At 37.7% G+C, this 13,347-nt stretch overlaps 1 protein-coding gene across 1 annotated transcript in view; it reads left to right on the top strand.

The window, feature by feature from the left end:
* The first annotated feature begins 6,478 nt into the window (after nucleotides 1-6,478).
* uxs1 (UDP-glucuronate decarboxylase 1) overlaps nucleotides 6,479-13,347 on the top strand; it is a 41,920-nt gene continuing 35,051 nt past the window's right edge. The window contains exons 1-2 of the mRNA XM_031734595.2: nucleotides 6,479-7,255; nucleotides 7,611-7,638. Coding sequence (XP_031590455.2) covers nucleotides 7,165-7,255; nucleotides 7,611-7,638 — 119 coding nt within the window. The 5' untranslated portion in view covers nucleotides 6,479-7,164. The remainder of the gene's footprint in view (nucleotides 7,256-7,610; nucleotides 7,639-13,347) is intronic.

Below are 13,347 nucleotides of genomic sequence, written 5' to 3'. Positions count from 1 at the left end.
TAAACAGAAAAACACATTTATATAGTAGATAGTGGGGAAAACAGGAACCATTCTGTCATTTAATTGTTTATCTTTGACTTTATTACTATAGTATGAATGACTGTGGGGGAAGTGTTTATCAGTAGGACAAGGGGCCTTGTGTTTGACACCCCTGATCTAGGGAATTCTTTATTTTATTTTATCTATTTTCTTTTATTTTACAATTTAATGTCATCTTTGGATGGACAGCAACTAAGATGTTGCCCTTCATAATTAGGGCAGCAGGCTATTTAAGGCTAAAATATGTCCTATATTTTAGGGTTCCCAGCCAAAGAGCCTGAGACCACTGCCAAATGAAGTGCTGTAAATGTTTGAGTTTGATTTTATGAGGGGCATTTGATGGTTGTGTTGACAAAGAAAAGAAAAAATGCAGCAAAATTTCAGTTTGGTTCTCACAGGTTGTCTCACAGAATGAAATGCACAGAGTCAGGCGGCAGTTTGTGTGTGATGAACATCTGTATTTTAGAACTTGAATACATTTATTTAAAGGGGGCAGAGCATATTAATGAACATATATCAATTGTAAATATCACAGATTTAGCCAGAAGGCTACTTTTCATCTGAAGTCCCTGACAGGTCAGACAAAAACGATAAATAAGCAATTTAGCACACCATCAGACAATGTACAACGATGTAGTCCAAAGAACAAATACACAAAATTACAACACAAAGTAATACAATAAAAAACGACAACATTACACATTAATAATAATATTCCTGCAAGCCTATGTACAGTGTTTAATCCCAGGATGATGTGTTGATGATCAATGCTAACGGGAGAGCTAGAAACTAAATGCTGTAACTCCTTTTCTACAGAATCCTTGTAGATTTGCTGATTTGGACCCAGAATAAGGTTTTAAAAAGCTGTTCCCCCCATAAGTTAGACTTGCATCATCATCTTTGCTCATGTGGAACTCTCCCATAACTCTCAATTCAGATATATTAATTCGTAGTGCCATGGCTGTCTGAAGTACTGGTATAATTTATAAGACAAGAACAAAAAATGGGGAAAAAAACATCAAAGGTAGAAAAAGTTGCATTTTTGCTTTTTTCTTTTGCTTCTTTTACACTCAAAAAGGCCAAAAGGAAAACTTTATTTTTCATTCAATGTTTTCCCAAAAAGAGTTTCAAGTGGGTTGGTAAGGCTTAGCTCAAACGTCCACCTACAGGCACATTCGGCCATTTTTTCAGCCAAATGTTTAGATCTTTTTGATCCTTTAATTCAGTCGTGTCTCGAAACTTTGATGCTGCGTTCTATGCCACAATGCAAGTAGGCACAGAGTCTGAAGAATGAAGTATGTATAACTGTAAAAAATGTCTAGAATCTCATTGCAATCAAAATCTGTGTATGTCAAACTAATGTGAATATGTGTACACTGTTATAAGTCTGTCCGCTGTTACATTTTTCAATTTTAGAAAAAGAGCTAAAAAAACCCAGCCCTTAATTAAATTCCTGGGGAAAAAAATGTAATGAATCAGTTTTATGCTTAAATAAATAAAGCAAAAACTACATGACCTTGTCTACATTGTGCTCTCAATTTTATATTTGAGAGCTAAGTTAAATGTATTATTTCACTTTGTTACATAACATAAAGATTTTGGCACAGTTTTGTAAAGAAAAGTTGTAGAAAAGTTTTTCCAACAATTTGAAATAACTTTATATTCACATTTTTGTTTCAGGACCTTTACAATAAAGTTAGGAAAACAGCCTCTTGATGAAAACAGGTTACAGTGACCGCCTATTGGTGTTTGGTATGTGCCTTTTTAGTTTTGCACAAAGCTCAATGCCACACATTTATTTTAGCCAACTAGTTTTCAGGAGTTGTTAGGAAACAAACTTTACCAATAGAGCCGCACATTACAAGACAGATGTGTCAAAACATTTTCTTTTACAATACAATAAAAAATATTTAATGAATAACCAGCATTTCTTTACCTTTGTCAAAAGGATGGTGTTTGATAATAGCACTTTGTGAGGACACCAGAAGAATTAGTATAAAACTGGTTCTTTTACATTGCTGTTATAATCGTGTACTACAAAAAATCAATTTTTAAAATCCTTTCAAATAATTGTGCCTTAATAGCCTCTGATTTTCCAATTTAATTTAGTTCATCTGCCTTTGATTTATACTATACTGCATTTTGTTACCAACATTTTTTGATCTTGACCTAAACAGTCAGCTGGATGCGTTTCATCACCCACTTCCATGCTAACATAATTCTGCTTTCTGTAAGCTCAGTGACTTAAAGAGGACGGCTGCTTGCCAAAAGACAATGATCAATGACTTGTTCAATTCAGGATCTGAGCAAACAGATAAGCTGAGTGCCCATATTCTACCCAGTATTCAAGCACGATCAGGATATAATCTGTTTTGATCGCAGTGGGACTCCCATCAGTCTATATTTATTAAAGCTTCCTCCTCCAGCAGCCCTACATCCAGCTTTCATAAGTGGATCTAGATTGCCTACAAGTTAATATATAGTTAAATCAGCCATCAAGATCAAAGATCTGATCCTCAGTACGTCTTAAAGTACAACCTCGGGTGAATGACATGTCCTATCATTTATTTGACAAAACTTAAGCCAAAATGCAGGAGCATGTAAAAAATTAAGCTATTACCTTTGCTGTTTCTATTAAGAGGTTAAGTAGCAGCAAGATGTTGCCAACAAAATGCACTTGATATACCTGTATGAAAGCAGATGTTTTGACAGTTTGCAGGTCTGGAGAATTCAGGTGTGTGTGAACACGATGCCGAGGAAGAAACACATCAGCAGTAATCTTAAAATAGCAACAGTTTTTTTCCTCATCAGTCTGGGAAGGGTTATAAGGTCATTTCCAAACAATTTGAAGACAGTTTTTACAGCAAGAAAGAGAATTCACAAGAAAATGTTCAAGACAATGTTGCAATCGTGCTATGATTGGACCTTTCAGCAAATTTACCCTAAGGTCAGACCATGCACAGAAACTGCAAAAAACTCAAAAGCTAGGTCTGAGAGTCATGAAAGCGCAAGCAAGACAAGAGCAAACCACAAGACTTGTAGAACAATGTCTGTTGGATAAACAAGGCCAAAGTGGAGCTGTTTGGCCACAAAGCACAACACCTCATGCCCTGTGTGAAGCGGTGATGATTTGAGCTAAAGTCAAACATGAGACTATCTATCTGACAGCTAAAGCTTTGTTGAAACTTGTTCATGCATCAGGACAATGAACCCAAGAACAGCAGCAATTTTACAACAGAATAGCTGGAAAACAAAATTCATCAAGGTGTTGCCATAACCCAGCCAAAGTCCAGAATTCAACTTGACTGAAATGCTGTGCTGGGAGAGCTGTGGATAAATGAAAGCCTACAAACCACAAAGAACTGAAGGAACACCGCAAAGAAGAGTGAGACAAAATTCATCATGTGAGAGACCGATGAAGCCACACAGAAAAAGCTACTGAATCATGGGGAGCATTTTGGCTTAATTTTCATTAAATAAGTAATGACAGTGTCATATGTCCTGTTTTGTTGTTCATAATGAGACATTTCATCTGAAACAGCAAATATCAGCTTCGTTGTGGTGGCAATGGAAATCAATATAATAACTGTTGGGATATGAAGATATATCACAGACTAGACAATTTATGCCATTATTGCCACTTTAATTACCTGCAGCTTCTTTCTGGAAAAAACATGTGACCTGTAATTTTGATTGTGTGCTACACAGCCTTGTGCTTACATTCTCACTAAAATTAAGACAATATTTCCAGTCGCTTTAAGAACCTGAATATATATTTCAAGAGAGTGAATTGATAAAGTGACTCTCTCATCACTAGCTCTGTTTACCCTCTTGTTACAAGGTTTCCTGTGTCGATCATGAGTTATGTCTGAAGAACGCATGTAAATGTCACAGTAGATTGTAGGGCTATGCAGTGTTTGTGTCGAACAAATGATAATAATAATAATAATAATAATAATAATAATAATAATAAACTTTATTTATAAAGCACACTAAAAAACCAAGGGTATACCGAGGTGCTTGACAAAATAAGATAGGAAAAAGAAGATGTGAGAGGGAAAAGAGAAAGAGAAAGGACCCGGAATGTATTAAATATAAAACTATGACAACCATAATTCATAAAAGTACTTATGATAGATAAAAATGTATCAACACACTCCAAATATTAGCTAAATGGAAAAGTAAGATTAAATAAATAAGTCTTTAACTGTGATTTAAACAATGGAATAGATGAAACATGTTGGATGAAACAGGAAAAGCCAAAAAATGAAATCTTTATTTTTTTATTCTAATTTCTAATAATGTTCATAATGTACAAATCATGTACTACATGCAGCAGGCAAGCTATAACCATACATTTATTATTTAAAAAAATGAAATATAAAAATAAATCACACAAACAAACTAAGGGAAATTGCTAAAGGTATTTAAAACCCAACCTTTGCCTGTTACTAGGTTATTTATGAGCCATTTGAATGGTCAATCCCCATGACAAATAAAAGATAATCATCTGGGAGGCTCGGCGTGATCAAATGAAAACCACATGTCGATACTGGATTGTATAACCAGTTACAAGAAAAAAAAATCAATTTGGTAACCTCTTCCCTGTGTGTCTTTCAGTCAGAGGTTCAGACGGAAGAAGTATTTCTGATGAGCTCTGTTTAGGTTTACCCACAGTGAATGTTCAGAGGGTGGTTGCAGACAAAATAATAACCTAAAAGATCAATTACAGATACGAAAGCAACAGCAAGCTTAGCCTTTTAATGACTAGATGACCAACTCACTCACTGGTCTGATTAGAGGTACACAAATCAGGCATAACACTATGACCACTGACAGGTGAAGTAAATAACACTGATTATCTCTTTATTATGGCATCTGTTGGTGGGTGGGATAGATTACAGAGCAGGTGAACATTTTATCCTCAAAGTTGGCGTGTTAGAACCAAAACAAAAGAGCAAGCATACGGATTTGAATGAGTCTGACGTGGGCCAAACTGTGATGGCTAGACAAGACTGCAGCAACTGCAGCACAAGAGCTGCACTAACTCACAAGAGCTGCACTAACTGCAGCACAAGAGCTGCAGTTTTGGAAATGCTCTTGCCTCAACAGGTCAGAGTTGTTCTGGCAACAAAAGGGTTAATAACACATTATTAGGCAAGTGGTCATAATGTTATGAATGATCAACAATAAGTCTTTGTATCAAGGTTGACTAAGAAGCTTGGAAAGAAAAGCGTCTGGACTTCTTGAGTTGCTTGAAGACGTTTCACCTCTCATCCGAGAAGCTTCTTCAGTTCTAAGGATCAGTGGTGGAGAGTCCCAGATTTAAACCTAGTGGGAGTTTCCCCAAAGGGGACAAAGGACCCCTGATGATCCTCTACCTAATCACATGAGCCAAGGTGTAAAAGCGGGTGTGGGTCCTAATCAGCCAGGGTTTCGGGTGAGCTCATTGTGAAACCTGGCCCCACCCTATCATGTGATTTCCTGAGGTCAGATGGCCCAGGATGTGAGTGGGCGTTAAGGCGTCTGGGAAGGGATCTCAAAACTGGATTATAGATGGCAGACAGTTGGTGTCGTAAACCACCGCCTCTGTTCAAAGATGGTCGCTCACAGTGGACGTAAATGGCTTCTTTCACTCCTCTTTCAAACCATCTGTCCTCTCTGTCCAAAATGTGAACGTTGGCATCCTCGAAAGAGTGACCTTTATCCTTAAGATGCAGATGAACTGCTGAGTCTTGTCCCGTAACTCAAGAAGTCCAGACGCTTTTCTTTCCAAGCTCCTTAGTCTACGATGACCTGGATGACTGAGAACCTTCACAGACATATTGTATCAAGGTTATTTGAACTAACTACCACAAAACACAAGTATTTTTTTAAATTGTATATATATATATATATATATATATATATATATATTAAAAAATGTCTTTTTCATTAGGATTTGTAGCCATCCATCACTCATCATCAATTTAAATCCAACTGTTTGATGCAAGGTGGTCATTTGATCTGTTTATTTATTTATTAGCGTTCCATATGAAGGTTTGTAGTAGATCTCCAGTACAACAGTATATTAATTAGGACTATATCACTCTATATATCTTTTTTTTTTAAAATCCTACAGTCTAGGTATACAGTCTAGTACAAGTACAAGTAAGTGGAAAATGGGCTACAGTGGTTTAAATGGGAAACTCAACAAGGTTCACTTCACACTGGAAAGTAGTGCAATGAATGAGCCATTGTGTGTTATGGAAATACATGATTTTGGAACTTGAAAGTTACCCCTTCTTAAAGAATGGAAATTTAAAAAAAAAAAAAACAATAAAAAATTATTACTACAAATAACAACAATTTGGGTAACATATGCCTAAAATTAAAATATATATATATATATATATACAAACTCGCAACATCTCACGAACGTCACACAGGCTGCAAGAAAAATCAGGCTGCTTAATCGAGCACCGACCGGTCGCTCATCTGTTATTCTTTGGCCCGGGCGAGAGGAGCAAACTTCGACATTTCCGTGCTGTTAAAATTAGCGACTTATTTATTCTCCCGGTGCTTATTCGAATATGAACATTAGCCACGACTTATTTCTGCTGTTGTTTCAGTGGCAGTTATGTTTAGTTTAGCAGCTTACAGGCGTAGCTTAATGTGAAGCTAACGGCTAACCGTCCGTAGTGTTACCAATGCGTTACAGTAGTTTGTAGCTGTGTGATAGTCACATCCGCGTGCGAAAGAAGTAGCCATGTACTGTAGTTAATATGACCGCCTTCTCGGTGTGGGTGTAAATGGGGTCAGCGGATAAGTTTAGGCGTAGTTGTGAACGTTGACACTCCACAGTTTAGATTGCCACCTTTACACCGTGTGCTACCTGTGCGTGCGCTGCTAGCCACGTAAACTGCTCCCGCTCGGTGTTGACGTAGCAGGAGCATCTGTCCCTTGCCTGCCCCGTCAGGCTACACTTTCTGTGAATTTGTGGTGCCATCGCCAGCCTGTCCGCCCAGTAAAACTGAGACACGCAGAAGACCGGACACCGAGGACATGAACCGCTGTAAAACAAAATGCTATAGCTGGACCTGAACGTGTGGTTCGCTTGTTTCCTGGTCCTGCTGCATTGAGCGGATGATGAAGCGGATCATCTGGATGATATCAAGCTTAAACAGAAGAATCATGAAGCTGCTTTTTGCCCTCGCTTTGATCGCCTATATTGCCTGTAAGCGCATGATGTGTTTTTTTAAAAAAAATCTTTGATTCTTGTCCCCAAGTAATCATCTCTACTGTTTATTTTCCCTCATGAAAAACTGCACTCGTGTGATAACAACCAAATGTTGGGTGGCCAAGCCCCCCAGTCCTCCAGAGTGCACCTTTAAAAGGGTAGACGATCTACAAGTCGCCCCTCTGGATGTTTTTGATTTCATATAATTGTTTCTAATGCCTTTGGGAATTTTAAAGGATATTTTAGGAATTAATCTGATTAATTGACAAAGTGCTCAATGTGACACTGCTCTGTTGATTTGCATTGCATTCATGATGATGCCATTATTATGTGTTCTCTTTCTCTCTTCTAGCTGTTTGGGGAACATACACCAACATGAGGTATAGTAATTCATTTGTCTTCTGCTTGAAATCATATGTAATCATATCACATAATCATATAAAAGAGTTTTCACAGAACTGTGCATTCCTGTGGGAGAACTAAGTACACACCCCATGATTCAGTAGCTTGTAAAACCAGCTTTAACAGCAATATTTGAAGTAATGGCTTTCTGTGTGACTTTATCAGTCTCACATCAATGTGAAGGAATTGTGGTCCCACTCTTCTTTACGACATTGCTTCAGTTCATTCACGGCTGGGGGCATTTGTTTATGCAAAGCTCTCTTAAGGTTGCAATAAAGCATTTCACTCAGGTTTAGGTCTGGACTTTGACTGGGCCGTTGGAACACAACACCCCCTGCCCCACCCTAATGTCCAAGTTATTCTGCTGTCGATTTGCTGCTGTGATTGGGATCATTGACCAACTGCTTGACCCAGTTTCAGCAAGGCTTTATCTATCAGACAGATGGTCTCATATTTGACTTTAAAATACTTTGGCGTACAGAGGAGTTCATGGTTGACTCAGTAACTGCAAGGTGCTCAGGTCCTGTGCAAACCCTAATCATCACCCCTCCACCAACATGCCTGATTGTTGGTTTTAAATGTTTGTGCTGATATGCTGTGTTTGGTTTTCTCCAAATGTGGGCTGTGTATTATGTGCAAACATCTCCACTTTCTTCTTGTTTGTCCAAAGGATGTTGGATTTTTTTTTTAATGTCTCTGAGTATTAAATGATCTGACCTCGGGGTGAATTTGCTGGTATGTTCACTCCCAGGAAGATCATAGCATTGTGTTAATACACACCTGACTCCTCCAGATCAGTGTACGGCTTCTACTTACTCTCTTAATTCCTAGAAGTAAAGGTGTACTTTGTTTTGCAGAGGACTGCGCAGAGTCCTGTGGATTTTCTTTTCAATATGACTGTATGATTGATGATAGTCTAATAGTTTAAAAATATGTGTTTTATTTCCTTTGTTTTACTTCTGATTCTGACACAAACTGCTCTGCCTGCTTGTAATGCTTGTAGGTCCAAAACTTTGGGGGAAAATATTGATACATTTATTTCTGTGTTGTAGAATAATAGGTAAAATATTAGAACTGTAAAATAACACAATTCTAAAGGGGGAAAAAAGAAATGCCCCTGATTTTTGTCTTCATAACAGGTTTGGAAGCTCTTGGTTTCTCAGCCATTTGGCAGCTTTTGTAGATACTTGTCTTACAAGTTTTTCCACCAGTTTTGCAAGATCTAAAACATTCTGAACTGCTTTTCCTTTACTCTATTACCAGGGTCAATAAAAGTTAAATAATCTCAAATGCATTTAGGTTAGGTGACTGAGAAGGCAAAGACACTTTGTGCAGCATTCCACATTAATTGTTGGCCAAAGAGTTTGTTGATATATGCAGGACCTAAAGTTCTCAGTTACTGCTGCCCAACTTGTCTAACATGTAAACCTGGTTTGAGGCTGGGAAAAGACACAAACTCAGCCTTTAGGGGATCACAAGCTGGTTTACTCATAGTGCTGGTCCTAAGCCTACATAATGGGAATGGCAGCTGATTAACCCATGACCAATTTGCCTGTGTGCTATGTGTGAAACTAGTATTGTACTTAATGCGTCACTGCTATACTGGCCAGGACAACTCTGTGTCTGTCTCATAATGGTAATGCAGTAGTTGGTAGTCTGAGAGGGTAACAGTCAGCATGTTTCCTTTATTTGTGCATTTATGTAATTTCAGAGAGAAACTATACTGAGATACTGAACTGTTGTTCAGTCCTCATTAGCTCCAACATGACCTGCTCAGCTCTGTCAGCATTATTTAAAGTGCTCAAAGAACCTGAGACAGAGACATAGTAGCATTATTGCCTTTAAAATTGTTTTGGATGTGTCACTACAGTGTCACAAACATGTAAAACATGTAAGATGAGTTGGAACATTCTGCATTTCATTTTTAGTTAGATTATATTTGTACAAAAGTACAATAACTTTAAGCATTTACGTTGAGATTTGAGGTAGAGTGAATAATAGTATCTGTAACCTGTTGCTTTTGCAGCAGGTGTAGAGCCATTAAAAGGTCAGTGTTTTTTATACATATACAAAATGAAATTTCCATTAATGAAAAGATAAACAAATAATTGTGTGTACTGTTAATTATAGTTATTAGAGCAAAAAACATTAGCCAAGTAAAATTGAAATTTGTTGTTCTCCCATATTCACACAGCCATAGGAGCCTTATATTCTGTATTAATAAAGTAGAACTGCTTTATTAATTGAAACCTTTGTTTACACCATAGCTTATTACTGACTGTGAAAAAGTGCACAACAGTCACTGCAGTGATTGGTATTTTGTTTATTAATGTCATCATTGCAGTGTTTTAGACTAAATTAACAGCTGTTTGAGAGCAGTGGGGTTTTTCTACTGCATACACGGTTTAGCAAACAGCAAATGAATGAGCACTGAAAAGTATGATAGACATTCGTAAAAGTTATGCTTGGTCTTAGTTAATTGCCAGACTTGGGCGATACAGTGGTTAGCACTGTCGCCTTACAGGAAAAATCTCCTTGTTGGCTGAGGCCTTTCTGTGGAGTTTGCATGCTCTCCTTGTGGGTGCTCCAACTTCCACCCACAGTCCAGAGACATTAGTGATTCTGGTTGTAGTTGTGGATGCAATGAATATAAAGTATTCAAGTCCACAGAATGAAGTACTCAATGAATGTGTATAAAAACACACACACACTTTCAGTTTGAGTAACTAATGTGGGGAAAAGGTCAATACTAATACTTTTCTTCCATTTGGATCAAATTAAAATGAGGAGAATTCACCTTTAGACACAATTAGATTTTTGTCCTTGTCTCAGCCGATGTCAGCAGTGCTCCCTCAGTTATGGGAAGTTGTATAGCTAGCCCTCTTTTGCAGTGTTTTAGAAAATTAATGGGTGAATGTAAACTGAGTCAGAGTAAACCAGCATGTAACCACTCGATGGGACTGATGTGTAAACACATGCTGCACAGCTGTGTGGAAATTAACCTTCAGGGATAGAAGACTGCTGTCAGTAGCACTGTTAGCCTCACTCGGCAAAGTAATCTGATTATCTGTACAATGTTTTGCATGGTTTGCCACACAAGAATTCAACATTTTAAATGTGATTTGGCTATTGACAGATGTGATTGATTTCAACTGGACTCTATGAAGGGCTTGAAGCATAAAATGCAGAAAATCTGCAAAACATCAAGACATTACTTTATGTAGATGCGTTTAATAAACTCCTAAACATAAATACCAGCTTTTTTCTGTTTCAAATTGTGAACATGCCGAGGAACCTTTTGTATTAGTAGTTGTGGCCAAATTGTTGTACTTCAAATGGGTGAAAAAAAATAGCCGATTTAAGTCTCCAACAATGCACTTAACACTAATCAGAATTCATAGCATTCCCCGAGTGCTGGCACAATGTTTACTCATCTCTATAATGTCTCATTTTTTGTCTGAAGTAGGGTGTCTCATGAAGACGACCATTCTGCTCCTCGGTGTTGTGCTGTTTTATCTGTTTAATTAACCAGTCCTGACAAGTGTCTGTGGAGCTTGGTCTACAATGTGTCATTACTCCATAATGACAGATGCTTATTGTTGCACAACAATAGGAATTTATGGTTATGAACTTACAGCCTTGTATGATATGGAATAAAAGGAGTAATATAAAAAAGGCAAACTACTCCTGTTCTGGTGTTCTGAGAAGACTTAGCTGTCAGGAGTAGATTGAATTGTAATGAGACACCTGCATTGTGGTAGCGATGGTGAAAAAGCAGCTAGTAGTAAGATGTGTTAATCCTGTTCAAAGATGATGGGTATGCTGGCTGACTTTAAAGTCAGCTATGCTCGCTTCCAGCTCTGTATTTTATTCCTGGATTGTGCTTTAGGTGCTTTGCATGATTTTGCTGTTCAGAAAAAAAATATTTATGCTCCTGTTAAAAGACATCTGAGGGAAATGGGCTGAAATGCAAACAGAAGTGGAAACCTTTCTCCTTAGAAAGTATAGAAGTGCATAAAATAGTGACTGTGTTGCCTGTCTCCAATAGTTGCTTTTAACTGCTTTTACACACATACTTTTTTTTAGCTGTTGTAAAACAGCTTAAACGACTTAGTGGGATTACAGAGAGCAGCTTTATAGCAGACTATAGTCATAAGCCGTTTGATCTGATTATCCATACAAGACAAACATTTCATTGATATAATGTTATTTACATCTAGAGGTTCTGACTCTTCAGCAGTGTAATTTACAGATGGGACTCCCCCCTCCGAGAGCTTTAGCCTAGCCCAAAATCCAGCTTCACATTTGGCTGTGTTGTTGAGTCATCTGTGATGTTGTGAGAACAAACATTTTGCCTTTTGGCTCTTATTGTGGTGTCAACCAAAACAGAAAATACTTGCATGAAACTTCCCTTCAGTTGACATCAGCATAGAGCTGGGCGATATAAGATTTTTTCATATCACGATATGTTTTTTTCATTTCAGGCGATAACGATATATATCACGATATAAGCCAAATAACTATATTTGTAAGATTTAAATGTGCCGTTGCTCACAAGTAAAATGTGAAATAATTAGCAGCTTGTTTTAATTAAAATATTTATTTCCCATAATAAGTTCAACAGGGTAGATGTACTTAAGGAACATGAGACTTCAGTTTCAGATAAAGGCAAATATTGTAAACTACACAAAAGGCAGCCGCTAAAGCGTTTAAGTTTCAAAATAGAACAAACAAAACAGACCACTAAATTGTCAATTCCACTTAGAAACAAAATTTTAATTCTAAAAATAAATCTTAGGTCGTTTTACAGAAGAACAGACAAAATTTACTAACTTTTTGTCAATATCAAATAAACTGAGAACTAAAAGGAAATTCTCAGGCTACGCCCACACGTACGGGTATTTTTGAAACGGAGATTTTCCGTTTTCGTTTTAAAAATAATCCCCGCCCACACGTAAACGCAGACATGAAGGAAAACGCTGCTAGGAACATGCCAAAGCAACAGGTGGCGATATATTCCTAACCGTGTAGAAATGTTGGCCAATCAGAAGTCTAGAAGCCTCGGTAGGAAATAGTAAACAAAGATGGGGCATAGAAACAGAACCGAGTCGTATGTGTGGAGGGACAGTAACTGTGTGTGTATATGTAAGCATTTAAACACTGCAGAGAGTACAATTAACAGTAACAGTATTGTAGAAATTCATTTCACCGAAACAATAACGTGGCGCACAGTGTGTGACGTCAAAAAGGCGCACACCTTTGACGCTGCGTTTTCTCCGTTTTCTTGTCCACACGTAAATGCAAAAACGGAGTTTTCGAAAATATCCACCCTGGCAGGCGTTTTTAGAAATCTCCGTTTTCAGTGACTGAAACGCGCCGTTTACGTGTGGACGAAAGGTGCAAACGCACAGAAAAATCTGCGTTTTCAAAAATACCGGTGCGTGTGGACGTAGCATCAATCTCTCCTTGTTGTATAGCTTAGCTTTTCAAACAGTTTTAACAGTTACTTTAGTCTGACAAAAGCCGAATGACTAATTAGCGCTTTCAGTCAGAGATTGAGCATGCACCGCTTTATTCTATTTCCAGACTTGCTTTCGGCACAATTTACAGTGCGGCGCTACTCTGTTTTTGTCAGACTTGAAATAGCGAAATACCTTCACACTACGGAACTTCTGTGGCCCTTCCGT

Source organism: Oreochromis aureus, linkage group 16 (genome assembly GCF_013358895.1).
Source record: "Oreochromis aureus strain Israel breed Guangdong linkage group 16, ZZ_aureus, whole genome shotgun sequence".
Taxonomy (NCBI): Eukaryota; Metazoa; Chordata; class Actinopteri; order Cichliformes; family Cichlidae; genus Oreochromis; species Oreochromis aureus.
The sequence above is the reverse complement of the archived record's forward strand: the minus strand, read 5'-3'. Positions and strand labels throughout refer to the sequence as shown.